Source organism: Labrus bergylta, chromosome 17 (assembly GCF_963930695.1).
Source record: "Labrus bergylta chromosome 17, fLabBer1.1, whole genome shotgun sequence".
Classification (NCBI taxonomy): domain Eukaryota; kingdom Metazoa; phylum Chordata; class Actinopteri; order Labriformes; family Labridae; genus Labrus; species Labrus bergylta.
In genome coordinates, this window is record NC_089211.1 from 10,753,307 (window position 1) to 10,780,548 (window position 27,242).

The 27,242-nt window shown below is 40.8% G+C and overlaps 1 protein-coding gene across 2 annotated transcripts; it reads right to left on the minus strand.

Annotated features, from left to right (window-relative positions):
• ulk1b (unc-51 like autophagy activating kinase 1) lies at positions 1–26,098 on the minus strand. 2 transcript variants are annotated; one of them, XM_020644313.3, is made up of 27 exons: positions 25,434–26,098; positions 24,331–24,423; positions 23,168–23,209; positions 18,812–18,844; positions 17,475–17,511; positions 15,678–15,851; positions 14,133–14,206; positions 13,744–13,845; positions 12,922–12,980; positions 11,884–11,966; positions 11,525–11,575; positions 11,057–11,148; positions 10,683–10,848; positions 10,465–10,516; positions 10,206–10,292; positions 9,500–9,631; positions 9,244–9,392; positions 8,330–8,574; positions 7,989–8,194; positions 7,375–7,496; positions 6,933–7,061; positions 6,340–6,524; positions 5,834–6,018; positions 5,221–5,339; positions 4,916–5,073; positions 4,327–4,462; positions 1–2,768 (listed from the first exon to the last, which is right to left on the minus strand). In XM_020644313.3, the coding sequence occupies exons 1-27, from the start codon at positions 25,521–25,523 to the stop codon at positions 2,713–2,715; spliced, it is 3,057 nt and encodes a 1,018-aa protein (XP_020499969.2). In that variant the 5' UTR covers positions 25,524–26,098; the 3' UTR covers positions 1–2,712. The 2 variants fall into 2 exon arrangements, with proteins under 2 accessions (XP_020499969.2, XP_020499968.2); XM_020644312.3 differs by having other exon boundaries at positions 10,465–10,519.
• Between the last annotated feature and the right edge of the window lie 1,144 nt (positions 26,099–27,242).

Below are 27,242 nucleotides of genomic sequence, written 5' to 3' on the forward strand. Positions count from 1 at the left end.
TGGTCATTCCTTTCACTTTATTAATGTTCCAACTCTCAAACAGTGAAGGATACATCACACACAGGAACACTGAAATAGTGTGGCTGTCATGGTCATGACAACATTAAAATTCTATTGCAACAGTAAGAGACAATATGGAAGATCAGCAGAAGGCCTATTCTTTGGAAATGTATAGGCGGTATAGTACTGTTCTCTCCCTGCCCGCTTACTTACTCTTTTACGACACTCTTGTTTTAATTGCTGCACATCGATAGCTGTGATTGTAGAGAAACATAAAAAAAAAAGACACTTGCATCCGTTTTGCAAAGATCACCTTTCAATTTCTGCGTACTGAATCTTCCGAGACATCAGCACCACATACTGACTCAACAAAGCGCACGTAAAAGAGACAGAGAGTCTGTGGATAGGTTGATACCAGGAATGTACACTCATACAAATAGTATAAACACACAGAATTATTTCAGTAAAGCAATGTCGGCAACAATTTCAGAGAAAGTTCTTGAACAAAATACAAAAGGCCACAAAGCAAATACAAATAATGTAAAGAGAAATCTTCAAAACGTCCTTCCATGCTTTTCCACTGACTGTGCTACCATGTTGACTTTTTCATCAAGCATACGATACCTTCAGCCTTGACCATATATCAACTCCTTTTTCCACAATATACACTTGTTGACTCAAAAGATCAATTCAATGTAAAAACAAACAAAAAAAAAAAGAATGCAGAGGAAAATACACATTGGGGACAGAAAATAGTACTTGGTTTGGCAGAGGGTATAATCCTTGTTTTCACAGATGTTTTAGTTTCAGATATGAACCAACCCAGATTTAACTACATCCCCTGTAGTCCAAGTCGCATCATTCCCTACCATAACTCAGTGTCATGTTACTTCTGTACATAGCACATCCCACTTTTCATTAATACATCAAACAACATCACTTCAGACATGCAAGCATGCACACAGGCATCTCTTTAAAGAACCCAAAGTCAATGTTGACTCTTTCCCATTTGCCCACAATTCAGGGGAGTAAAGTAGTTCTACTGGGTTGTAGGTTCAGGTCAATCTAAGTACAATACACATTTTCAGCTAGCATTCCAAATCAGGACACTTTTCAAAGGTCAACCACCAAGATCAAACACACTACTACTTTGAGAGAGAACATGACACAACCAATGCAAATGATCTTTGCAGTGTAAAGCAATTTGTCACGTCTCGTCTCTTCTTAAATAAATCTTCCTAAGGGTTCATAGCTTATACCATCTCTCTGTCAACAGTCTCACATCTAAGCTACATTACATTTGGACAGTAACTAAGATCAAACGAAAACTGCAATAAAAGTATCGAGGCTGAAATCTTTAAATTAGTAAATCTTTCTCGGTATATACAAAAAACGGGACATTTTCAGCATGTTCCACTCAAAACCTTCCTATACAGTACTTAAACAGTGCAAAAACATTCAGACCTTTCGCTTATGCCGTTCCTCTCATGGCAGCACTACATTCAATTGTGATTATACTTGCAAAACTCCTGACGGGATTGACTGATGACATATAAACACACATACAATATGGAATCTTGTGAAGAAATAACCAGCAACAGCAGCATGTCAGCTTCTGCGAGCCCTGAAGAATGTGTCCTACGTTACTGCACTATCTTGAACATGACTGTGATCAGGAATGCTGACGGACAGGTTTCAGTCCGTCTTGGATTTGAAAGCTATACGTCGCAGTTAGCAGTGAAGTAGTGAGTGCTTTCTGTGCACCCTCCTTTGTCTGTACTGAAACATTTTCCACCATTCATAAAAAAAGAAAGTGAAATAATTGTTTCAATGATTGGAATTAAAGCAAGTATAGACTGAGTGTCAAACACAGGGGTTATTTCATCAATATTTTATCTACAGTGAATCTTAAATAAAAACTAACTTATAAATAAAACATTTTTTAAATTAATTTTGGCAACTTGTTTTTGTAATATAGCTTGTATCCACTTCCAGCCACCAAATGTAGCATTAGATTTATACTTCCCTTCAGCCAGCAAGTAACAATAAGACAAGACAGGAAACAAAAGTAATATAGCTGTATAAGACAGACATACGTTTTATGAGAATGAAACTCTTCTTAAAAACATGACGGACCTCTTTGTGTACAGCAGATACTGTACTTCCCCTCCAGCTATTCATCCAGGTGAAAGATAACATTTTGTGTATAGAGTGAAGTATTGCAAATCTGTAGAAGGAGCAAGTTTCCATCCTAAAATGCTATCTATTTACGGTTAGATAAGTTCTGTGTGTGGATATGGGGGCTACTTGGAAATAATTGCTCCTGCATGTGTTACGCCTTGCGAGGTGGGGTGGGGGGAGGCGAATCATCTTCTCGGCAAAATCAAATTGCCGCGTTCAGAACCGAGTGCAAAGTCCTCTCGAGTACCCGAGAGCGCTGACGTTCTTTCACAGCACATGTGCATCTTGTCCAACACTGGTGCAAGTTCAGCGTCAGTGAAGTCACGACTAACTGTCCAAAGCTTGAGATGAATGGCACCCTATTTGGAGAGCACAGACCCCCTTCAGTGAAAGTTTGTCAGTTCTTTTGGTTTCTTATTCAAACTGAAGCAATTTGTAAGTGAAATCCATGAGACGTGGCTGGAGATTTGGTTTGTTGGAAATGTGCAGGGGAGCAAATGACTGACATCAGATGAAAGCAGCACTGTGCTCTCAAACACAGAGTCCTGATTGCAAAGCTGTGAGGCGTCTTTCAATGCACTCTTTACCTGCAGACACAAAAAGACATGGAGAGGAAAAAAAAAACTTAAGTCAGTAAGTGGGTTACTGCAGTTACAGTGAGTGATATTATGGGAATTTGCCAATTTCACGTGTCTTTTGTGTGTGTAGCCTATGTGTTGTCCAGACCCTGCTGTAGCCTAGAGCATCAAAATGCATGTCGACTCTCACTGCATGCTGACAATTTAAGCACACTTGTGTAGCATGAGAGATTTTAGAGAGGCAGAGAGATGTAAAGATGTTCACTTTATGCAAGTACAGGTGTGCCCTGGGTGCTTGTAACGTTCCTTAATTCTGAAACAAATTTATGTGCATGGCTACATGGCTGCCAAAATATACCGTATTTTCCGCACTATAAGGCGCACTTAAAAGCCTTTAATTTTCTCAAAAAACGACAGTGCGCCTTATAATCCGGAGCGCCTTATATATGGATCAATTGGTTAATTGGTTGATCCATACTGGTTGTACACGGCGCTCAGCCACACTCGGATAATGACGAGAGGGAGCCGGGCATGTTGGATGCCGTACTCGCCCAACTGTTCAATTCGGACACTGAAGAAGAAGAATTCGAGGGATTCGTGGACGGGGAATGAACTGAAAAAGTGAGCTTTACGTGTTATACGTAACTGAACAATGTTGAGTTATGCACTAACGTTTGAATAAGCGGTATCAGACTGTGTTTCTTTTACGTGTTTACAACTGAACAAGGCTGGGAGATATTGTGAATATGCACATTAACGTTTGAACACCGTTGAGTTATTGTGAATGCACTATGTATAAAATGTAGTTTTATACGTATTTATATTTATATATTCACAATATCTCCCAGCCTTGTTCAGTTGTAAACACGTTCTATTCTATGCGCCTTATAATCCGGTACGCCCTATATATGAAAACAGTTCTAAAATAGGCCATTCATTGAAGGTGCGCCTTATAATCCGGTGCGCCTTATAGTGCGGAAAATACGGTACATGTAAGATTATTGGAAAGAATGAGCATGGGAGTTAAGAGGGACTTAAAGATTCCACAAACTTCTCTTTCATTCTGCATGTTAGTGTTACCATTACATTTGGGGACCTAAGGGGAGGTCTTCTCATGGATACTGATTAGCGTTTACAGAAGCCAATTTTGAGAACGTTTCAGCCCAAAAACTGTGACAACCTTTAAGTGCTAGCTTGCTTGTGAATTATATGTGGTGTGGTTGAAGAACATAAGAAACAAAGAGTGTTTCATTGGACATTAAATAAGTATGCGCCCTGGAGCGTATCATGAGTCGAAAACAACTGCTAGGAAATGCTAGATTTTTTTTTGGATAATAAATGTTTTTCTAGTGAATCTTGGGTCAGATACTGCTGTGTAACAGACAGAGCAAAACCTGTGTGATGAATCTAATCTGATTGAATATGAACTGAATATTAAATTGTTTATTAAAATGCATCATCAACGAGTATTCAAGCTGTCAGAACATTGTACAACAAACTGTGGCAGATGTTGCTGCTACTCAGACCTGCCTTATTTTTGTAGAGCTGAGTGGACAGACAGACTTACACTTGCTAACACTGAGGAGGTCGTCCTGTTCAGTGAGCAGCAGAGACAGGCCCTCCATCAGCAGGAGAGCTTTATGGTACCGCAGGGCTGATGCTTCTCCTTGGTGGAACATCTCGTCGAGAGCAGCAGCCTGGACCTGAGGGGAAAGCAGGGCAGCTGAAGTTAATGTGTTATAGCCAGTAAAAGCCTCATGACAGTGCATCTTAATGAAAATGTCAATACAATTCTGCTGGGACACGCAGAGCGCATCAATTCCAACTTTGTATTCCTTGTGCATATTTTCAAATATTTTCATGCTTTTAGACATGACACTAAAGCTGCAATTAGCCTCTTTTCACTTTGGTGGTTTTATATTAATCCCTTGATCATAAAGAAAATGCTCGGAGCCAAAGCTTTAAAAGACAAATGAAAAGTGATGGGTGGGATATTTTTTGCCTTGCATGCACTACAGTTTGTAAGGAATGCTAGGACTAATTACTTGCTGGATAGCCACAGAAACAGTATCTGACTCATTTGGCTGTGGCCCCTTGGTCAATAACCTTTATTTCCGTCTGTTCTGTGCAGCTGTCTAACTCTTCCTCTGGCTTACCATCTGCACAGTGTGGCTGAATAGCAGCCGCTCGGCTGTGATGGAGGTGATTTGGTCCATTAGACGGTGTTTCCTGGAAAAGAAGCGCTCCAGACGAGTGCTGAGTGAGCGACAGGATGCCACGCTGGACTTGTACAGCTCATTCAGCCTCTTAACCACTGTGTGTGTCGATTAGACATTTGAAAAAAAGACAAAGAAGAAAACTCATCATGCATTCTGTTCATAATACACATTTAATTTCATTGTTTTAAACATATTCAGAACTTACATAAGGAATCAGTCTTATAAAATGAAACGTGTCATACCTTGTTTGACTGTAGTAGATGGGTAGAGTTTGCCCTGTTTCACTCGCTCCATGGCTGTGTGTAAGGCAGTGGACAGGAGTTCTGCTGTTTTCAGGTAGAGAACCAGCTGTTCTGCATGACTACGAACATAATCACACAAACGTCAACACATGTTAGTGACAGATCTGTATTTTAGGAACATGATCTTAGAATGGAGGGTGCAGTCACTGCCTCTAACTAACCGCAGCGGTCAATTAAGAATCCGGAGTTTATCCTTTTCTATTAAACAAGAGGCTCCCAATTGTCAAACTTTAAACTCCAGCTGTAGAATCCAATACTCCATAACTCTATTATACTGATGTCAGTTTGTCTTTGCTTGAAAAGGTTGCAGACATAGCGAGCAACATAAATATTAATACCATATTCCAGACAATATTCTTGATATTGACAATATTGAAGTACAAATCTACTAACTGCAACATGAAAGTCTGCATTGACAAGTATTTCTGCTTATTTGCAAAATTTAAAAGGTAATGCACAGGTACAATTTCCACTTCTCAATAATTTTGCATTAACTCCAGAAAATAGCATCATAGCTCGTCACCAAATAACAATGCTGTTGATGTGTCCTTACCTCCACTCTCGGCTGAGTGAGCTTATCTGATCTGCTACCACACTCTGCTGCTGAATGAGGCAGGGATGAGACTCGTCGGCCTGCTCCTCAATCACCGCAGCACCACGCGCTCCAGCCACTTCCATCAGACAGCGGGCGAAATCCAACATGAAACGCAGGCTTTGCACAGTGTCGGTATGCTCCTGCTGCACTCAGACGGAGACAATAAGAAAGACAGACAGTGAAGGAGAGAAAGGGAGATGGGTTTGTGATAGAATTTTAAAGGAAGAGCACAATACTGTGATTTCCATTCCATGTGCATTGGTGGTAAGATCAGAGGTTATTCAGTGCCTTTTATTAGTCCGGACTGGAGATCCACCCAAGGCCATATTGCCACAGTGTCTTACCACTACATGAATGAATCTGACTGATGTACACAATACTCGAAGTCAAAGGTGGAGGATAAAAGAGATGGCTCCTTTTTCGCTACATTTCAGATCAATGCTGTGTCAAAACCTGCTTCTCACCTCCATCAGCGTCTCCTCAGGCAGTTCGGGAGGCTCAAAGGTCACATGACTGCCCATGGTTGCTGTGAAAGGATCAGTGAAACTGAAGCGAGGACTTGAAGGAGCCTCAAAGCCATCCAGATACACGGCAGTCTGGTGGAAGCGACTTGTGTAAGAGCCTGCAGGGCTGACTGAAGTATAGGAGCCTGCAGGAGTCAGAATAAAGGGGGACAAAGATGTAAGATATTTCATTCATATCATAACTCATACCAATTTCAAGGTTTTACTCAAGCGCCATGAATTTTCAGTCCTATGAAATGAACAGAAGGTCGATGTTGCGTGTTGTTTTTGGCTTACACTTGTTATTGAACACTTAGTGAACGGCAGATTTGTTGAAGTAGAGAAGCTTAATGAATTTGTCTAAAGTTCCCATTAGAAATAAGACATTTGTGTTTATGGAACACTAAAAGTTTGGGTTATCACTTCCTTAATGCAACTACAGTGCATCTCTACATAGATTAAGTCTTGGTCAGTAGAACTCCATGATCATTTATTAAGTTTCAATATTATGGAAATCCATTTTTGCTGTGTTTGCATGTGTGTGTGAGAGTCACCTGAGTGTTTCCTCTGTCTACAGGGTTGAGGTGGGGTGCTGCCGCTGGGAGGAGAGCCCACAGTGAAGACCACCTGAGCTGGGCTGCAGGAGCCAGGAGCAAGGCCTCCAACACCACCACCAGGGGGGGCTAAAGCACAGAAAAGGGCAGTGATTAAAGGGCAAAGCCTTGTGACCACACTCGAAAATGAAATCTTACAGAATTAATCTGAATATTGCTGTAATGCATTTTTTTTTTTGCCATTTGTTACGCAAACTAGTAGCTGGAATCACAAATATTAAAACTGTGGTTAATTTAGCTTTCAGTCTACTCCATGGTAACGTATGACGAGAGTGTCGTTTTAAATACGCAACATATCCTGCAGTACGCTTGTCACATGTTGGAGAGATTGGAGATTGGAGAGGACATATGTTTGTTAACGCAGGTCAACAAACGTTCCCACCTGTAATGTCTATGGCTTTTTCAGAGGTCAAGTTCTCTGTGCTGCCTCGCTCACCGGCAAGTCCAGCAGGTCCAAATGCAGCCATGAGCAGCATGTCAGACAGACGACCTGCACTCTGGGACCTGCACCACAGAGACACAGAGCAGAGAGCACAGAAGAAAAGAAAGTGGTGTGAATTATTCAACAGCTTTGATGAAATATATATTTTGACCAGCTGCCTTTTTTTTTTTTCAGTTTGTCCAACCTGCAAGCTTTTATTTAACAGGCCCTCTTTCCACTCCATTAAAGGTTAATCATACCTATCTTTATTTTCTTTCTCCATGCCACAGCTAAGAAAAATAGATTAAAGGTGATTTGTAATACTAAAGATGTCTAGCTACTGCATTGTAATTTAACTTGGAAAACAATAAAACAAAATGCAATTTGTGAGAAAAGTGTAGGCAATAAAGAAAAGACAAGCAATGCAAATGTTTAAAAGGAAGAAGATACATCTCCCACTCAACAGTAGGTTATCATTGCACATGCACTTCTGTCAATTCACTCCTCCTAGAAATACATCATCAGCATGCTAAACAAAGCAAATACAAAACAAAAGAGAAAGACAATCGTCTAACCTTCCAAAGCCCTTGTTTTCATTGTTAAGCCTGTGGATGCAGTGGGCAGGCTGGGTGACCTGCGTAGGCGTGAGTTGTCCTGGGTCTCTGGGCTCTGTTTGTGCAGTCCTGCTGCTAGGCGAGCCGATGACCAAGCCCTGCTGTGTCAGGAAGGTCACAAGGTTTGGAGAGCTGGGGGGTTTGGGGAATTCAAATGGAGGGATGGCCTGAGAACAGAGACGAGAGGCAGAGGAGAAAGGGACAACAGGTTTGTTTTAAATGCTTGGAAGTCTCGTTCAGGGTATGTTAGGAGAATAAAACGCAAGCACATCCTTCTCTTTCTATCAAAAAACAAAACTCACCCTGGAAGGGGAGCCAAGGATGGTAGGGAGGGGGCTACGCTGCATGAGCTCACTGAGTCTAGGGGAAGAGTGCAAGGGGCGGATAGCCATCATGCCTGCTGAGGGGGCCACCACCGGGTCTGAGTGCTGCTTCCTGATCTTCTGCCTGCCACCACCACTGGCACACTCCAACAGACAGGGGGCACTGTGGAGCCGCGTACCCAGTCCTGTCGTCTGTGGGTGTTGATGAGAAGTCGGCTGGGGAACTGTGGGACAAAAGATGGTCAAAATGTTTTTGTTTTCAGACAGCAGGTGGCATTGCAAAAATGAAATGTCAGACAACAACAACACAATGAAACATGCAGAGAGATAGCAGAGATTGACAAGTTCCATCTAACTCCCCCTGCTGCTCTGCTGGCATTCAGACAGATGAGAGACTGTCAGCATGAGGCACAGAGGAGACAAGAGCAACCGGTGGTGAGGAGAGTGTTTGTGTATTTATGAAGTTGGTTCTTTTTCAAAATCAATACCTTTCAAAACTATTGACCGATGTTGACTCAGAGAAACAGAAGCTCTTTTCTAAAGTGCCGTAACTAAGCTCAGCCGTCCTCACGTCTTTGTACATTCACATTCTGCGACAGCTTAATATTGGTGTCCCAGTCTGTGAATTCAAATTGAGTTCCAACTTGCATGTCTGACAGAAACACAGTCAGACACACACTGCTGCGCTGGACCCGCCTTCAAATAAAATATGTGAGATGAAAATCCCTCATTGCTCTAATTGCTAACTAACCATGGCAGTTGTATTAACAATTCACAAGCCAATCGGTTAAAGGTAACATTTCACTGATAATGCTAGTCCATAACTTCATTCAACAAGTAGAGTACACAGAGAAAAATCAGTATCAGTGAAATAAGTTTACAAAGTGAACAACCTTGAGGTGAGAGCTGGAACGGTCTTGCACCTCCAAGGGAAAGTCTGCGATTGGTTGTGACTGGTCCCTGCCCGTGTGGTGGTGAGGGCCCGTTCCGAGCAAAGCCCAGGAAGCTGCCACTGCTGCACCGCCGCACTGGTGTTGACAGCCTAGTGCAACAAAGTTCAAGATTCACCACAGCCCACTAAGAAAATGGAACTACAAACTGAAAAGTTGCAACAGCTGCGCTGTGTTTGTGTATCGTGTGGACACAGACCGTGGTGAGCCATCCTGTTTGGTTGAATGGAGGTTCTGCTCCATGCGCTGGTAGTTCTGCAGCTGAGTGGGGACGGGGACAGGCAATGACTGACCACTGTTTCCATAGTTACCTCCTGAGGACTCGCTGGGCCTGCCAACAACAGTGAGAGGACGTGAGTGCTAAGGGAAACAGCGAGACATGAGGGGAGAGAACGTGTGTGTGTGTGTGTGTGAGGGGACAGAATAGTTTAGCACATTTAACAGCGACACCAGATATTATGGAGTCAAAATGTTCAGTAACTGTCAGTCCTGTCGAACTTGTACAGTGTTTTTAAAAAACAACAACAACCAATTAAAACATTGTGTTGTTATAAATATTCTGCATAATATATTCCACTACTTTCAATATTTTTGATACAAAATAACTTCTTCATGGCAAATGAAACACTGAGATATACTAATGTGGCTAGTGAGCGAACAAGTAACTTAATTCACACTAACAGCCTGCAACCCGATAACACAAGTCATTTGTGATTACTTTCAAATGTTACTTTGTACCTGAAGTTCCCTGCTTTAGTGGATTAATAAGTGTTCCAGATTTAAAAGTGATCAGTCTACTCTGCCAGCTACTTCAACTGCTGCCTATTCTTAAAGAACCGTTTTGCAGATCTCAAAGTGCACTACAAGTATCATCACAGCCAAAGCGTTGGTCTACATGTCGTTACCTGACAGGACTGGGAGACCCGCTGTAGGACGGTGAGTGGGGTGGTGTTTTGGCTTGGCTACACAAACCAGCTGAAGCCAGCAGAGAGCTAATTAGAGAGCAGATGAGACACAGGAGACAGGTCATTGGGACTTTCCATTTGAAGAAAAACAGTATGTATTTATATCTAGGTTTTCCTGTGAAATCAGTGATAGTCTATCTCCTCCTGATATATACAGAATATGATCTATTTTTATGATAAACTGATCCTTGCTTCTTACCCGCTGGTCATCAGACTGTCCTGAAGTACTTTACTCTCACACGTCAGCTCAGCTGCTGGGAAACCAAAATATATGATGAGATTAGAAAGATCCCAAAAAGAGCACTTATCCAAGTAGTAGTCTTACATTAATGGTAAACATGTAAAAAACAGTCCTAAAAGATGACATCACACTTTTATTTTTTTTCATTGGATCACAGAGGGACAACAATCTCTTACTGGTGAAGTTAGCAGGCACCATGACGAAGTCATCTGTGTCGCAGGAGGAGGAGTTCTTGCTGCTGCCACCGCCCCCAGACGAGTCCTTGAGAAGGAAACCAGTGGCCTCCTGGGTAGGGGAGGCCAGAGCTTTGGCACGCAATTGCTGACCCTCAGCAAGAGACTGCTGCAGAGACACGGAGACATACAGAGTGGTAGATAAACAAGAACAGAGAGGATAAAAGAGCAAACAGCAGAGGGTGGCCTAATAGGCACACACTTGGTTGAGTTCTATGGCTGCAGATAAAAAAAAATAAAAAAAAGACAGCATCATTACTGAGGCAGAGTCAGAGAAACAGGGAGCAATGAGAAGGTTTTACAGATATTAAACATACCGGTGGTGAGGCGAGGTGAGAGGTGGACGAGCTGCTACAAGAGCTGGCTGATGCAGAGCTGGGGAAGCAGGTCATGGACACAGTAGGAGTCGCTGTAAGAAAAAAAAAAAGAAGCAAAACACTCATTAGTATAACTCAAGACTCACATTGCGGTTTTGTGAGAGACACTGAATGTAAACAGAATCTTTTTCTGTTTAAAAAGTGCTTCACAGGGGCCTAAACATGTCATGACTTTAGGGTGTAGTAATGAATACTTCCTTTTTCATGTTTGCATCTCAATCCGGCCGGCTTTAATACTAGATCAGGATGTTTCATAGGATAACTTTCACGAAGTCAAATGACGGCTAATACAGTTATATTATTTTGGATAATTCAAGTGTGGTTGTGTACACAACAAATAAAGTCATCATTGATGTACTGACAATTATCCAACCAAGCGAAAGAAGCGAATTGTTTATTTGTACTCACTCTTTTTCATGGATGAGCTGGCTTCCAGGAAAGGATGAGAGAAAAACTCATCTAGTAACAACACAAGAAGAAGTGGAATCAGTTGGAGGCAGTGAAGCAGAGCAACATTTCCTACATTAACAATCTGTGATGATCCACAGGACTGTGCATCAAGTCATAGAAACATGCACACACAGCCTTCTCTCTCTGGGTATTTTTTTTTATGCCTCTAAGAACTCTTTCTTTAAAAAAAAAGAAACACTACAGTCACAAGAATACTTTTGAAGATCTGCTGGGTGCTGTTAGTTAAGAACATTAACATCTACATCAACAGCAAATATTCATGTTTATGTTTTCCACTGTGATTAATGTTCACCTACCAAAGTCCATGCGGTCCTTGTGGTTTCTCTGCAGCAAACCCAGCAGCAGGTGTCTCAAATGGTTTGAAGTCTCTCTGGGGATGCTGAAAACAAGCACAAATATATCTTCAGATATTATACATTGGACCAATATAAATACATCAGTTTTCCTGGTAGGACAACTTTTTGGGCGCACTCACACACTCACACCCAGTTGTCCCGAAAAATTGCTAAAGTATGATTACCATAGTGGCCTCTATGAATTTTCTTTAGTGAAGTCTAACAATAGACTTGAATTTTTACTGACTTTGTAGCTTATTTTGAGTCTTTTTGGTCAGATATGGCCCTCTAACACTCATGGACTTCTCATTTGACAAGGCGGCTATAGATTATACATCATTCATCATCATCCAAGTTATGTTACCATGCTTGTCCTCGTACATGGGAAATATGGTACGTGCCAAAGAAAATCTCTTTTAACCGTGCCAGGGCCAAGGAAGTGTGCTGTGCTTGAGCACGGTACGGAGTACTCACACCAGTCAAACAAACTGGACTTTGGGGGTCCATCGTGCTTGGGCACAGTACAGTTTAACCCAGTGTGAGTGAGCCCTTTGCTGGTTTTATCAGACAGCTGTGATAAACTGAACTGTAAAGTCATTTTAGACTTTGTGCTGTAAAAAAAAAGAGTTAATTGTTGGTAGCTTTCATCTTTATTGTTGCATTATGACCTGCTTTTCAACTGTTAAAGCAACCCGACTCCCATCTCTGTAGATCAATATTTTTGTTGACTAACCTACATATTACATTTTTAAAAGCAGTGCAGCATCATGAAAAAGAAAAATACACAAGTCACTAAGATGAGCTAGGGTCAGAGCATCACTTTCATTGTTTTGTTATTATGAAGATGAACTGCTGGAAAGTTTCTTAACTCTCATTCTCGACATGTAACATAAATGTGACAAAGTACGCGATGAAATTCACGTTAGATTGTGTTTTACACTCACATCTGTTTATCAAGCCAAAAAATGTTCATGCTGTCATTTTGTCAAATCCACTTACTTGGGGCTGAGAGTTTTGTTTTTTTCATAAAACAGCCGGAGGTCCTGGGGACTGCTTGCCTGGAAATAAAGAAAGGATACGGAGAAAGTTGAAAACCAATAAATGTTTGAAATGCAGTTCTGACATCTTATTTATTCCACAGTTATATAAACGATGACAATCTATGCTACCAGTGTGCAGGCTAAACCCACAGGCAAATACCTTTCAGGACATGCTCCCATCTCTTTTGTAATGACATATTACGACATGTTTGTCAATGAGGCATGAGGCATTTTGTAAGATGGTATGTGTTTCATCTTTCACTTCATCATGCAAGTCAGCTGAGGAAAATTATTGGGTTTCTGTTCCAGCTCTTGTGTCACATGATTTGGAAAGAAGAGAGACAGCTTGTTTGAGTTCTTCAACAAACAGAGTGAGTGGAAGTTTCTTGCAAACGAGGAAAACATGTTAAAGGGACATTCAGCAGAGTTTCTGTGTCATTGTCAATCATTGTTTATTTATTTGTAGATACTGTAGTGTTCAGTTTTTCATTACTTAGTGCTTCATTTTCATTACCCTGAACCACATGACATTCTGAGCTTGCACATAATGCACATAATGCAAAAGCCACTAAAGAAGTAAACAGACAAGAAGCCAGTCCTGAAAATAATGTTGCGACTACTTCTGTGAATCTGTGATTATTCAAACTTTTCTACAACAGAAATAACAGCTCAGTATAGATTGACATGATCTTTGGCCTTAAACCTTCCAAAAATAAAATCATTCGGATTAGTTTGGTCCCTGAATCAACCATCATGCAGACTGTTCGTGTAGTGCTTTTACCTGAAAAGGTGCCTTTCCAGTTAGACACTGAAACACTATGGTTCCAATACTCCACAGGTCCGCCTTGGCATCATAGCTTTGGGACATAATGACCTCAGGAGCCTTGTGAGGAGGAAAATGTGAGAATGAGACGCTTTAGTGGAAATATGAAGTATTACAGCTGTACTGTCATAGAGACTGTGTTCAGCTAACACTGTGAATCTAGAAGAATTAGCCCTGAGTAGAACAAAATCAAACACTTCTTATTCATGTTAATATCCTAAAACTACAGTTTGTCTTTGTGGAAACACAGATGTCATCAAACATGATCTTTTGTCCAACTAACAATCTTTAATTTTACATTAAAATGATTTACTTTCAATTTCGTAAGAACCTACAAAAGAGCTCACCATGTACATGGGGGAGCCACAGAGAGTTGCCGCCATCATGTTGCTCTGAAGGTACCTGGCAAAGCCAAAGTCGGCTTCATAAAGAGAAAGGAAAGAGGAAGACGGGTTGTTAGAAGAATGAGAGACACTTAAATGGGATAACATTGGTTGCTGGATGCTAAAGCGGCCATATTGTCATAGAAAACACGTGCAGATCCAGAGGATAGTTTCAAACCAATGAAAGAGAAGAAAAAAAAAGAAGGAATTTCCTGAAGAAAGATTTAAAGCTGAATTTTGTTTAATATGACTTAAAAAATCTGTGGTAAAAAGTCAAATCCACACAGGCTATTTAATCATCATTCTTAAGCAAACCAGTCCACTATGGATGTGCTTGAGTCAGTATCTGTGTCCAAGTCAGCACAAAGAGTGTACAGTATGTGTGCGGACAGTCTGTTTGTTAGTATGACTGAGCTGCGTTTCCCACAGTCATGAGGATTATAACATTCTGCAGTGATGGGGACTGGCACAAGCCTCACATTGAGCTCCCACAGGGCGATCGAGTCTCTCCAGAGGACCAGGAATTAAGAGGCTTAAGGATAAGCAGAGTTTCCAAACAGCTGAACAAACACTTGTTTTGTATAATTGGTTTTGACACTTATTATAAAGATTGCTTGCTCAGTCAAAATGTAAAATATAGAGGGACAACGTTTTTCTGTGAATACATTTTTCACTTTCTTGATTCTTTCAGTTTAGTTTCACCAGGTGAAGAGAATGTAGACACTGCAGCAGAGGGAAAAAATGAATAAATTCTCTCAAATGAGTTCGAATCTAAGTTTAATAAAATACCGGGGGGGGTCATAATAAAGCCCTGCTGCAAAGAGGTAAATAGGTTGATTAGAGAGTTAGGGTTTCAATGTTCTGCTATTAATGACATACAATTAGTGTACGCTTCAGTAGAAAGTCCTGGTGCTACTTTAAACGTGCTTTTTCCCTTTCTTCACATAGTTTGGTCCATATTTATCAAAAGACCTGTTTGTGTCAATGTCAATTTTAACATACTTTGCACATTCTTTTTGAGATGACAAGGCTCAGTCTGAACTACATTGTATAAATTGAGTCATAAATAAACCATGAGATGGATTGTTTTCTCTTTGGTTTACCGTAAAATCCAGAATATAACACCGACATATAAGACAAACAGTCTGTTTTTGGGGTCTCCCAGTGAAAAAATCTTGACGATGTCTATTTTGTTCAGCAAAGTCTACGACGTGCAGTTTAGGTGCAGCTCTTAAAGCACACATCTGTTTTGCTTTGTGGAGTTTGCACTTCTACTAGCTACAGTACGGTAGTTGAGCACGCAGACAGTCGTGAAGCACCGACAGCATCCTTAACTTTAATATAGAAATCTTTCAAATCTTTCAAGGTAGAGTGGTTACAGAGTTACATTTTTTTCATTCAGTTGATAAGTATGCATCTATGGCCTTTTGCATCAAGAACAGTGGATTAAAAGCGGCATAAATGTGTCAATGTGCCGTGTGTTTCATGCCCATTGACTTTCACACCTACCGATCTTGATGCAGGTGTTGTTGGAATGTGACTTGCGTCCTGGTGGGTAGGAGAGCAGAATGTTCTGGGGTTTCAGGTCTCTGTGGATTATACCTTTGGCCTTTAGGACCCTCATGGCCCCTGCAATCTGCTGCAGGAAAACCCGAATAGTGTCCTCACTTAGCGTGCCTTTGGCTGCGGAGACAGGCAAACAATAATTAAGAACAAGTTGACTTCTTTACACCGGCTGTGAGGAGGGATTCTAACAAGTTACCGAGCATGTTCAATTCACCTTTGCTGTATGACAAAGGAGTGTGGTGGGTGCATAGGGACTGAATGAGCCTCCTTCCTAAAATTGGATATTATTCTAGTTTTCCTGAAACATCTTTGAGTCAGACAGACTATCTGAATTACCTTCTAAAAATATCTACAAGATGATTTTTCTCCCTGTCCTCTGTCATCACCCCACTGCCACCTCCTGCTCCCTATCCTTCCCTCCGTCCAATCACCTCCCTCAGCTCAACGTGAGACAGTATGGTTCTATGTCAGAGTCCCTCCCTGGTCTTGGATTTCGCTGTGGTACCACCTCCCTTCTGCCTTTCCGACAGACTTTTTACTGTCAGACTCAGGCTTGACTTGGGCCAGGAAAATAAAGTGTGTTTTTGTTTGACCACAGCGGGCGGTTTACCAAATACACCTCATTTTTTTCGTTACCAAAAGGAGACTATCATTAGAGTATGGTGTTCTATTTTAGCCTGGGTACCAGTTACACAGAGTAAGAGGGTCTGTCCCTATTTTTTTTTTTTAACATAGTGATGACCTAAACCATACTTTCTAGAGTATTTTTATCCTACACACCGTGTGTGTTAAGACTGAGGAAAACAGCACTGGATTTTATCTGCTGTGTATTACATCATGTGGCAAAGACAATGATCCATGTCAAGGTCATTTAAAGTACATGAAGCACAAGATCTGCCTCTAGTCTTTGCAGGAACACAGATCAAAGACAGTTTCAGCCTTAATGTGTTTATTCTAATTTAAAGTTGTTCTCTACTTATTTTCTTGTCTTTACAAATGTTGATAACTTTTCCTCTTTTTTTGCCTGATCTCTTCTCAAACAGTTTCTGACAAAATTATATTTGTAGAGGGCTCCAAGAATGTTTGTAACACGGATCAGGGTCAGATGTATTTTATCTGAAGGCCTAATTGATTTCTTGTAGCATTGTCAATTTACAAAAAAAGATCATTGAACAGGTAGACACTGTAGGTTCACTGTAAATTGTTTAAAGGAAAAACCCACTTTTACAGTGCTTTTGAACATATGTTTGGGTAACCTGAGCATCTACCGACCCACACATTGTGAAATAAACCCATCCAGTCCGTTGTTTGTGGTCTGCACAAGTCTTACAACACAGAGAAAAATGCTCAGGTTCAAATTTGCTTAACTTGTGATGTCACAGTGGGATTCTGGTTAAAAAAAAAAAAAAAAAAATCCCCTCCCCTCCCCTGGTATCTCCACCCATTGACTCCATCCCCAGCCTAGAACAAAACTTTTGCACAGGTCTGCCATTTTAATTCTCGCTACAGAGGAGTGATGTCTCTTGAGAAAACTCAGGGGGGCTCATTGCATTTAAAGAGACACACACACCAAAACGGAGTGTTCTGAGAGAGCTGGTTCATACAGGGTCACAAACCTCCTCTGGTGCTTGATTCATGGTCATATTTTGACCAAAGCACAGCACAGATGTTTCATTTAGACCACAGGGGGACTCTTTTAAAAAGGTAGAAAAGGGGTATAATATGTCCTCTTTAACTTACAGTGTAAGTAGTCAGCGAGGTCACCTCCATTGCAGTACTGAGAATAGAACAGGAGAGGAAGATTGAGAACAAAATACATAGGAATACAATTGAGACACACAGCAAACATATAACTATGGTGAATAAATGTGTGACAACAACAGCTCTGTGAGGGGACTAGAATTCAAAAGAGAGCAGTGATTTGCAGAGGAGCGCTGTGTTTACAGACGGCTCTCACTCACAGACACAATATAAATGAAGCGGGGGAAGGACAGGTTGTGCTATGAAAGTCTGTCATTTCCTTATGGCACTAAGATAAGCAGAAACAATAAAGAAAATGAATGACACAAGACAAAGATAATATAACTGCTGTCCTTTTTGAAGCTATATTACACCTGTGTTTTTGCTTCATTAGAACTTGTTATAACGAGTAACTACTATTTCCTTCTTTTTTTTTTTAAGTGGATTACTTTGAAACTATCTTTGGTAAAATACAAAAAATTGAATCAGTATCATTTGAAATGATAATAATAAATTAACAGTAACCTTGTAGAACCCAGGAAGACTACTTATGACACAGCTATTGGGTAACGTAACTGAATAACACAAAAATACATGTTTTTCTGATTACATGTTATGTGCCGTGTGTGTGTGTGTGTGTGTGTGTGTGTGTGTGTGTGTGTGTGTGTGTGTGTGTGTGTGTGCGTGTGGTTGTTTTTTTTGTCTCTGGCCTAGTCCACACATAAGTGGGTATTTTTGGCCTTTTCCTATACTCGCAATGAAAGTTTTTCAGATATTGATATTGTTAAAGTGCTCATACTTAGTTACTCCTTCTTTTGCCTGAGTTTCATTTTTAATTGTATTGTTCCTCTATCCTCCCATAGCCCTCTCGGGGAACATAACATTACAAATTCCATCCTTCTATGAATCCCTACAGCTCAGCATATTCACTGTCAATGTGAATACTTCATTTGAGGTCGGACACTTCTGATTAGCACTTTTATGTCTGCTTTAAAGCAAGAATGACCAAGATAGCATTATGCATTTATCGAAATGATGAAATTATATCACAACTAAAAGGGCTAGCATGAGAGACAATTTCTTAACTTGCATAGATGATAATATGTATTGTACTGGCTATAAAAACTAAACTTAGTTGAGGAGTATTTTACCCTGTGGTTCTCAGACATTGAAATAGCTCAGAGTGAAAAAAACATTCGTAACATTTGGATGTTGGCTGGCGGTCATTGAGTCCTCTTGATGCCTGAGAACAAAGCTAATTATAGCCCAAGCCCTGTCTGCAAAAGCTGAGACAATATGGCGCTGAGCAAACAAAGCAAACATCAGGGGCAGCTTACCTCCATTACCAGGTACACTGAGCTGGCAGTTTCCTAAAGAGGAAAGAGATAAGAGAGGGGAGAAACAAACAAACGTCAGCAACAGACACAGGAAGGAACAGGTGGAGCTGGTGCTCGCAACAGTCGGCATGGTAGCACAGAAATGAAGGATTAGCTAGATACTACAACAAACGTGTTTGAGTGTTGTGGAAAAGAACTGCGCTACATTTATGTGCCAGAAACTGTCAGTGTATCAGAGCATTGGCTCTGCTGTCAACGTCACAAACAAAATCATGAATACGTCACAGAAGGATTTACTAATGTACTAACAACTTGGAGATGTCCTGATAACACACTGAAGGGGATTTAGAGTTCCACTACTTGTGTGACATCATTTATCTACTCTTCACTTGTTTTCCCACAGACAACCTATTTGAGGCACTAGTTTTCAAAAAGGAAAAACACAGAGTATCCTGTTTGGAAACGCCCTCTTATCACATAGCAACAGATGACTGCAGTCTCTCACTCTGACCTACGTATCTCATTGAATCCCCCCAGTTAGAGGCACAGACTGTTTTGTTTAGTTCAGCTGAGTCAGACCTTTTCCGAATTGGTTGTCTTTGGCTTTATTGAAAGTGGAAAGCAACTGGCCAATCAGCCAGTTTTTCAGTCAAAGAGCCAAATGTCTGGTGTTTACAGGCTGTCTGTCTCTGCTGCATTTATTCAACAGTATAAACACACCATTGGAAAATACTTGATGACACATCATGACTAAAGTTTGAAAGTACCATGACTAGGTATATTGTTCTGAAATAGTCAAGTCTCATTTGTAGCTGTGACCTTTTCCTGGAGATGAAGACAGTACAATGGTCCCATGTTTGCCAATGAGCAAAAATGTGTATCTAAATAAAACATTGCATTAGGGCTGAAATGTTCCCAGTCCTTTCTGGAATATGAATATGAAATGTCAAGCGTATTCAAGAAATGCAGCAATTACTTCGATTTTTTTTGAGGGGGAATTGTGTTGGAGCCATGTTGAAATTCACCAAACCTCTAGTCCAAGTCAAGCCACAACGAGTCCTGAAAAATCCAGCCTCAAGTTGGACTCGATTCCAATCCCTGGACCTGAGAACTACAACACTGCTAAAGAGTATTATTCTAGGTTTAGACTATCAATCCATAAATTGGCTCTTCTATCTGTGAGTGAAAATGAACTTTGTGTTGCAAAAATCTTTACTGGGAAGCTTTTGTTTGTAACTGTGGGACAATCCATCTACCGTATTTTCCGCACTATAAGGCGCACTTAAAAGCCTTTAATTTTCTCAAAAAACGACAGTGCGCCTTATAATCCGGAGCGCCTTATATATGGATCAATTGGTTAATTGGTTGATCCATACTGGTTGTACACGGCGCTCAGCCACACTCGGATAATGACGAGAGGGAGCCGGGCATGTTGGATGCCGTACTCGCCCAACTGTTCAATTCGGACACTGAAGAAGAAGAATTCGAGGGATTCGTGGACGGGGAATGAACTGAAAAAGTGAGCTTTACGTGTTATACGTAACTGAACAATGTTGAGTTATGCACTAACGCAGGGGTGCCCAACCTTTTTTGAACCAAGATCTACTTTTAAAGTTACCAGTCTGCCGAGATCTACCAGTCCACATAGTGAGCCATAGCCTTTACCAACAGCCTACAAACGCATTTAATACTCACACAACAAACAGAAAATAATAAATGAGAGTTCTGTAAAAAATAATGCAGACTACAGACTACAGCAGGCTGCTGTGAGATGATTTTGCTTTTGTTAAATTAGCTGCAGACACGGTGAGAGTGAACGGAGTAAAGTCCAACCGACCGTTTGACCGGGTCACGTGTGTTCCCGCCTCGGTCCGTACGAATCACGGATCAACTGTGTGCTGTAGCACTAAAAGTAAAAAGTAAAAAGGTTTGCGTGGTGGCTGGCGCTCGAGTGCAAGTGTGTGTGCGTGTGTGTGTGCGCTGTTTGTTGGTGTGTCTCGTCCCCCGCGATGCTCACAGTCATGACAGCAGAGAGGAGCAGAGAAAAGTAGCTGCAGCTTCATCAATGCGCTTAATACTCGTAGCATAGTTTCTATATATGACTTTTTGGTAAAACATTTAACCCCCCGGTTTTACCTGCACGTCCTTGCGCATGCCTGCACTCTCTCTTGTGCGCGCTCTCTCTCTCTCTCTCTCTCTCTCGCTCTCTCGCTCGCTCTCTCATGCACGCAGCAATTTCATGAATAAATGAAAAATTAAATACACACAGGTCGGAAGTATACTTGGGCTCCCAACACAGGTATCGTGTGGGGGAAACAGGGCAATGAGATGAAATTGAAATCACTTTTCTATTTTACAATTGTATTTTATATTGACAAAACATCTCGCGATCGACTGAGAATCAGTCAGCGATCTACCTGTCGATCGCGATCGACTGTTTGGGCACCCCTGCACTAACGTTTGAATTAGCGGTATCAGACTGTGTTTCTTTTACGTGTTTACAACTGAACAAGGCTGGGAGATATTGTGAATATGCACATTAACGTTTGAACAACGTTGAGTTATTGTGAATGCACTATGTATAAAACTACGTTTTGAGTTAAGAGAAACGTCAAAGAAATAATTTATTATTTGGGGAAATCGTCTTACGTACTTTTGTTTTTGTAGTTTTATACGTTACGTTTTATACGTATTTATATTTATATATTCACAATATCTACCAGCCTTGTTCAGTTGTAAACACGTTCTATTCTATGCGCCTTATAATCCGGTGCGCCCTATATATGAAAACAGTTCTAAAATAGGCCATTCATTGAAGGTGCGCCTTATAATCCGGTGCGCCTTATAGTGCGGAAAATACGGTACTACAAAATGATTCATTGACTTTCAAACTCATGAACAAGTCGCTTTAAGAAGGTATGACAGAAACAATGTGAAAATCAAAGACATCTCTCAAGTGCTTGGTTTGGTTTTCCATTTCCTCCTGACCTAATTAGAATGCTGAATGGTCGGATCCCCCACTCAGAACACCAACATGGCCTGATGCTGTGCAACAACAAACCTGTAATCTAAGAGCCCAGCTCGGACTATCTGAAATGACCAGAGAGCGGTGCCACTCTGAGTCAGGAGAGAGATAAGAAGATGAACCACTCTTGAGTTCTGCATAGGAGATCTGCTGCAGTTTTATCCCTATTTGTGACCCTTACAAGGTGACTGTGTTGGGCTGGCTGAGCAGCTACCATTGCTCAGCAAATGCATGTATGCATCACTGGTCAGGACTTTTTTTTTTGTGAACCTTTTTGCATGATGACTAAGCTGTCTTACAGAAATAGATAAGGGTGGCGGATAAAAGGCCAACTGACATAAAAAAAAAAAAAAAACGAATTTCCTGGCCTGGTAATGAAGCCTACAGTATCTGTTTACATCTGCAATTCATCTGAGGTTTAGTTATGAGATGTAAGATGGGATAAAGAGGTGAAGAGTTGCCCTTACATGAAAGCGAAACCACAATTCTCTTCCTGATCTGTGACGGAAATCAGTAAGGATGCACATTAACATTCTAGCAACATGTTTTGCAACACTTGCATTATTAAATGTTGACATCTTGCAAGTCATTCGATACCTGCAGCATTTTTTTTCAACTTCTTTACACGATTAGTCATTGGGCAAAAAGAATATAAACATCTGATGAGTTACAGAATTGTTTCAGGTCCTACTCCAAACTTTCTGGCAGGTGAGAGAAGCAGACTTGGTTTTAGGCTTCAGGCATGAACATCACTGTGAGAGTGGATTCTTATTCATCACCTAACAAGGCAACACCTGTGAAGTGTGACACCGAGCTTTAGAGGTTAATTGCAGTAGTACACACGTGAGCATATCACCTCATCTACACCCTGACAGCTTGTTCCTGGAAAAGGGTAACTAAGGGAGGTCAAAAGGTTAAGAAACTACATTTCCCAGAGAGCTTTGAAAACAGGAGACCAACAGAAGCAGCCCATGTGACCGTCGACAAAATGTAAACAGTGTTGGACTAAGGCAGAAGTATTTACTGAAGGTTTTAAAGGATTTTCTAAACATGGAGAAGCAGAGGAAAACACGCCCCAACAAGAAAACAGAACACATCTTTAAAGGCTCATTGAACAAGAAGGGAAAACAAAGCTGCATGAGGTAGAAGTGGGTCATAATGGAACAGACACATTTAACAACCCATCTGCTCTACATTGTGAGCATAGGCTGATGCCATAACCGGGCCAGTAAGAGGTGTGATGATTATGTACATAAACAGCAGGCGCGACACTGTTGCTGTCAGCCTGTTTCTGACATGATCAAGATGTCTGTGAGTGCAGCAGTACATACCTGAAAGTCTAGTAAGGCAACTATGTTCTCATGTTTCAGTTCCTGCAGAGATGACAGAGAAAATGATGAGAAAATGATTTTTGAGCTCTGCATGAACTGCAAGAAACTTAAGAGTGTTAACGTTCACTTGAACTGAATGTGGCACCTCTCAACATCTCGACATCCTGAATGATACAACAAACCACTGGATGAGTCATCACACATTACGAAACATCAAGGTGACACATTCGACAAGTAAAACAATGTACTTGAACAGAAACTTGAAAAAAATACCACTGATGGTGTTCAAAAAAAGATGCAGTTTTTTTTTTTTTTAGGTCAACATTCTTTCAAGTGTCAGAAAAACAAACGTTTCTTAAAATTACAATAATACAAGGACAAAGATCTGCACAATAAGAAAAACATGAATATTCAACATTAGGGTAATGATATGTAACGTGATAAATAAACCACATTTATAAAGTGGATGTTAACTATAACTCACAGTTTTTAAGTCTATCTGCTGTTCTTCATGTTTTGCAGTACCTTTATATAGGTACCTCCTCCTGAATGCAAAATTCAATTGGTTCATTAAATTTGGTCTTAGAAGAGATGCACAATCTAGTTATAAGCTTCCCCTTGATTCGTATCATCAATTTGGTGGCAACTGTAACGTTAGCTTTGGGCACTAGATAGCCAAGCGGCTATCTTGCACTCCCCACATACGGAGGTTGCAGCGACCGTGGGTTCAGATGGTTCATGTCATCCCCCCAACTCTCTCCACCCACCAGCTCCTATCCCTCTTCAGCTGGCCTGTCCAATAAAAAGGCTAAAATGCCTAAAAAATAACTTAGGTAGCATGATAAACCAAGTGGCGAAAAGAACAGCACTTCCGCTATTTTGAATTATTTCTGATACTGGAGAGAGACCGGTCACAAACACATGCAGCAGAATAGCAAAAAGACACAAAGAACTGTAAGTTACAGCAAATATGCAGACGTCAATATATTTGTATATCTATCACAAATCATATTGTCATGAAGTATTCAACACTACTATCACACATATTCTCATATTGTTTAGGTCTAATTAAAACAAACTGCTGGGTTACTTATCATGTCTTAAGAACATGATAACAACATAGTAACAGGGAACCAATTGGAAAAGAGCGCTTGCTGACTTACCTTGAGGATTTTGATTTCTTTCCCCAACAGTGTCTGGGATTTGGCCAGGTTCTTCTTGTTTATGCATTTTACTGCAACCTCCCAGTCATGTTTCTGGAAGGACACGGAACGTAAACATAAAATAAACACGAGGCAGTCTGAGTAGTAAGCTACGTGAGACACTGAGCATTTGCATTATCCGTCAATATCAACTATTTACACTACACTACAAAAGCCAGTGAATTAGAGACTTGAATATATTTGGACTGGACACATACGGTGACACACAAATTATAATAACTGGGGATTATTTTGAAAGGATGCTCCACTACAGCTGGCCATGCTGTTGGTTACAGTGGTCTCCTTATGGATTAAGGTCTGGTGGCTATAGTAGTGTGGAGCAGCAGCGAGTCTTATTATAGGACAAATACAACCTAATGTCATTGCCAGTGAATTGAATGGCATTATGGTACATTTGAGGTATTTTATTTTGTTCAAATTGCAATATTTGTAATTAAAGCCCTTACCTCTTTCGATTATTTAGCCTACTAATGGAGCAACAAAGATGTTAGGCCTATTTTTAAATCTCAACCTGTTTGTTTGCACTAGTCTAACCAAATGTGTGTTACATTACTAGTGTTTATTAAATAGCTTTAAACTGGTATTCATTTGCTCTGTTATTGCAGGTGCAGGACATGTTTCAACATGTTCATTAATGGTCCCAGTAATGGAGCAGCTCTGTAATGGAAACATCTCTGCTACTACACATTGGATTTAGACATGAGTACGTGCATCATCCGCATTTTTTATTATAGTGTAAAATATCTCAAAAATGACTATCCATACACTAACAAAAGGTTTTGCAGGTAGGCCTATAAAAAAAAAGAAGCATTTCATCATTTTAATCCAAAACTGTCTGTTTTTTTTTTTTTTTTTAAAGCACATCCTGTGTGAGCTCCCAGGCCTCTTAAGGCCGTACAATGAAAACAATAACAGCAGATGGCCAACCACAACTCTCGGGTAACCAGACAACCAAACCATTCACCGACAGTTCACCTCGTCTATGTTTGCACTGGTCGATATCTTTTAAAGCAATGTAAATATTACAAGAACACAATATTCACCTCTCTGTTCCTTCCCTTGAAGACGACAGCAAATGCGCCATGTCCGATCAGGTCCTTCCGACTGAACTCAAATTTCCCCACCGTCTCCATACTGTTCCAAAGTCTGATATTATATTACTTAGACTTTGACAAATGACCAGGTGTTCTCAGGTCAGTCTTCTTGGCAGCAAGTGCTCCTTTCTCCTCTGTCAAATGGGGGCAGCAGCAGGGATGTTCACCCCCTCTCCCACTTGCTATGGGCTGCCTTCCTGAAAACAAACTGTCCTCTTCTCTCATGTTCACACGCAAAGGTGTTTTTAGGAGTTTAACTCCTAACAGAGCTGTATAGTGATCCCCATCGCTGTCGACGCCACCAACACAAAGTTATCTAACTTAACAAGCAGCTATCAGACGACTTTAGCTGCAGCTGTCTTTGACGGTCCACCTTAAAGAGCAGCTCGCTGCGTTTTGTTTATATACAGAGGATCCTTAGTTTTGTCGTTTGAAGCGGCCCCACGGCAAACAAAGACGTTGACTGCGAAATTAAAAAACGCCCATAGTGTCTAAAAACCGGAAAGACAAGATATTTGTAGGTATCTAATGCAAATAGCAGCAGACTCGCCGAAAGTCACAGCATCGATAGTTCCAACAAAGCAGACGGCGTCAAGCCTCCGCACGAACAGCGCATGCGCGCAGAGCAATTACAGCTGTTACTTTGACGTCAGATGAGCAGGAGCCACGATGTTTGTTTTGGATGGTTAGACGAATTTTATTTCGCTTGAAAATGAGGATTGGTCTTTAGCCTATATATTAACAATCAAAAACAGTAAATAATTGAAGAGCATTCTTGATTTTGAAATAAAGATGTGTAATCAGAAAAATGCAATAAAGAGAAATATGAGACGTAGGCCTATACGGGGCATTCTACCTTATTAGTTCAAAGTGCAGTCCCATTACCAAAAGAAAAGGTTTAACAAAACAATTAAGTATTCAGACATGGATATTTACTGAGATTATATTATGATCTATTTAAACCCCAGGGCATTAAATGAGATAGTGATAAGCTAAATAAATACAAAAGCATCATTTATAGGGTAGTAGCTAGGAGAAGTAGCTGTCCACAATCCTGACCCCTAAATTTCAATTTATGTAAATAAAGATAAAGATAAACTTTATTGATCCCCCGTGGGGGAAATTTGTGCATTACAGCAGCTCCAGAAAACAGGGGACGGGAATATACTTATAAAAAATAAAAATAGAAGTTAAAAACAGATCAAACATATTTACATCATTTAAATAAAAAAATACAATAATGTAAAAAAATACAATAATGTAGAAAAATATAATAATGTAAAAAAAAATACAATAATATTAATGTAAAATTACACAGTAACTTGTTCTTAAAAAAACACACACAGTGTGTAGCATGAGGTGGTGATGTTGTTAAAGAGTCTGATTAAACAGGCAGATGGGATGACCTGCGGTAGCGCTCTGTCTTGCAGGGTGGGTGTCTGAGTCTGCTGCTGAAGGAGCTGCTCAGGGCTCAGTGTCATGCAGGGGGTGAGAGGGGTTGTCCATGATGGATGTCAGCTTCACTAACATCCTCCTCTCACCCACCTCCTCTACAGAGTCCAGAGGACAGTCCAAGACAGAACTGGCCCTCCTGACCAGTCTGTTCAGCCTCTTTCTGTGCTCCCTCCTGTTGTGTGACCAGTCCAGTTTGTTGTTGAGGTGAACACCCAGGTATTTGTACATCTCCACCCTCTCGATGTCCAAGCCCTGGATGTTCACTGGTGCAGTCTGGGGTGACAGTCTGCGGAAGTCAATCAC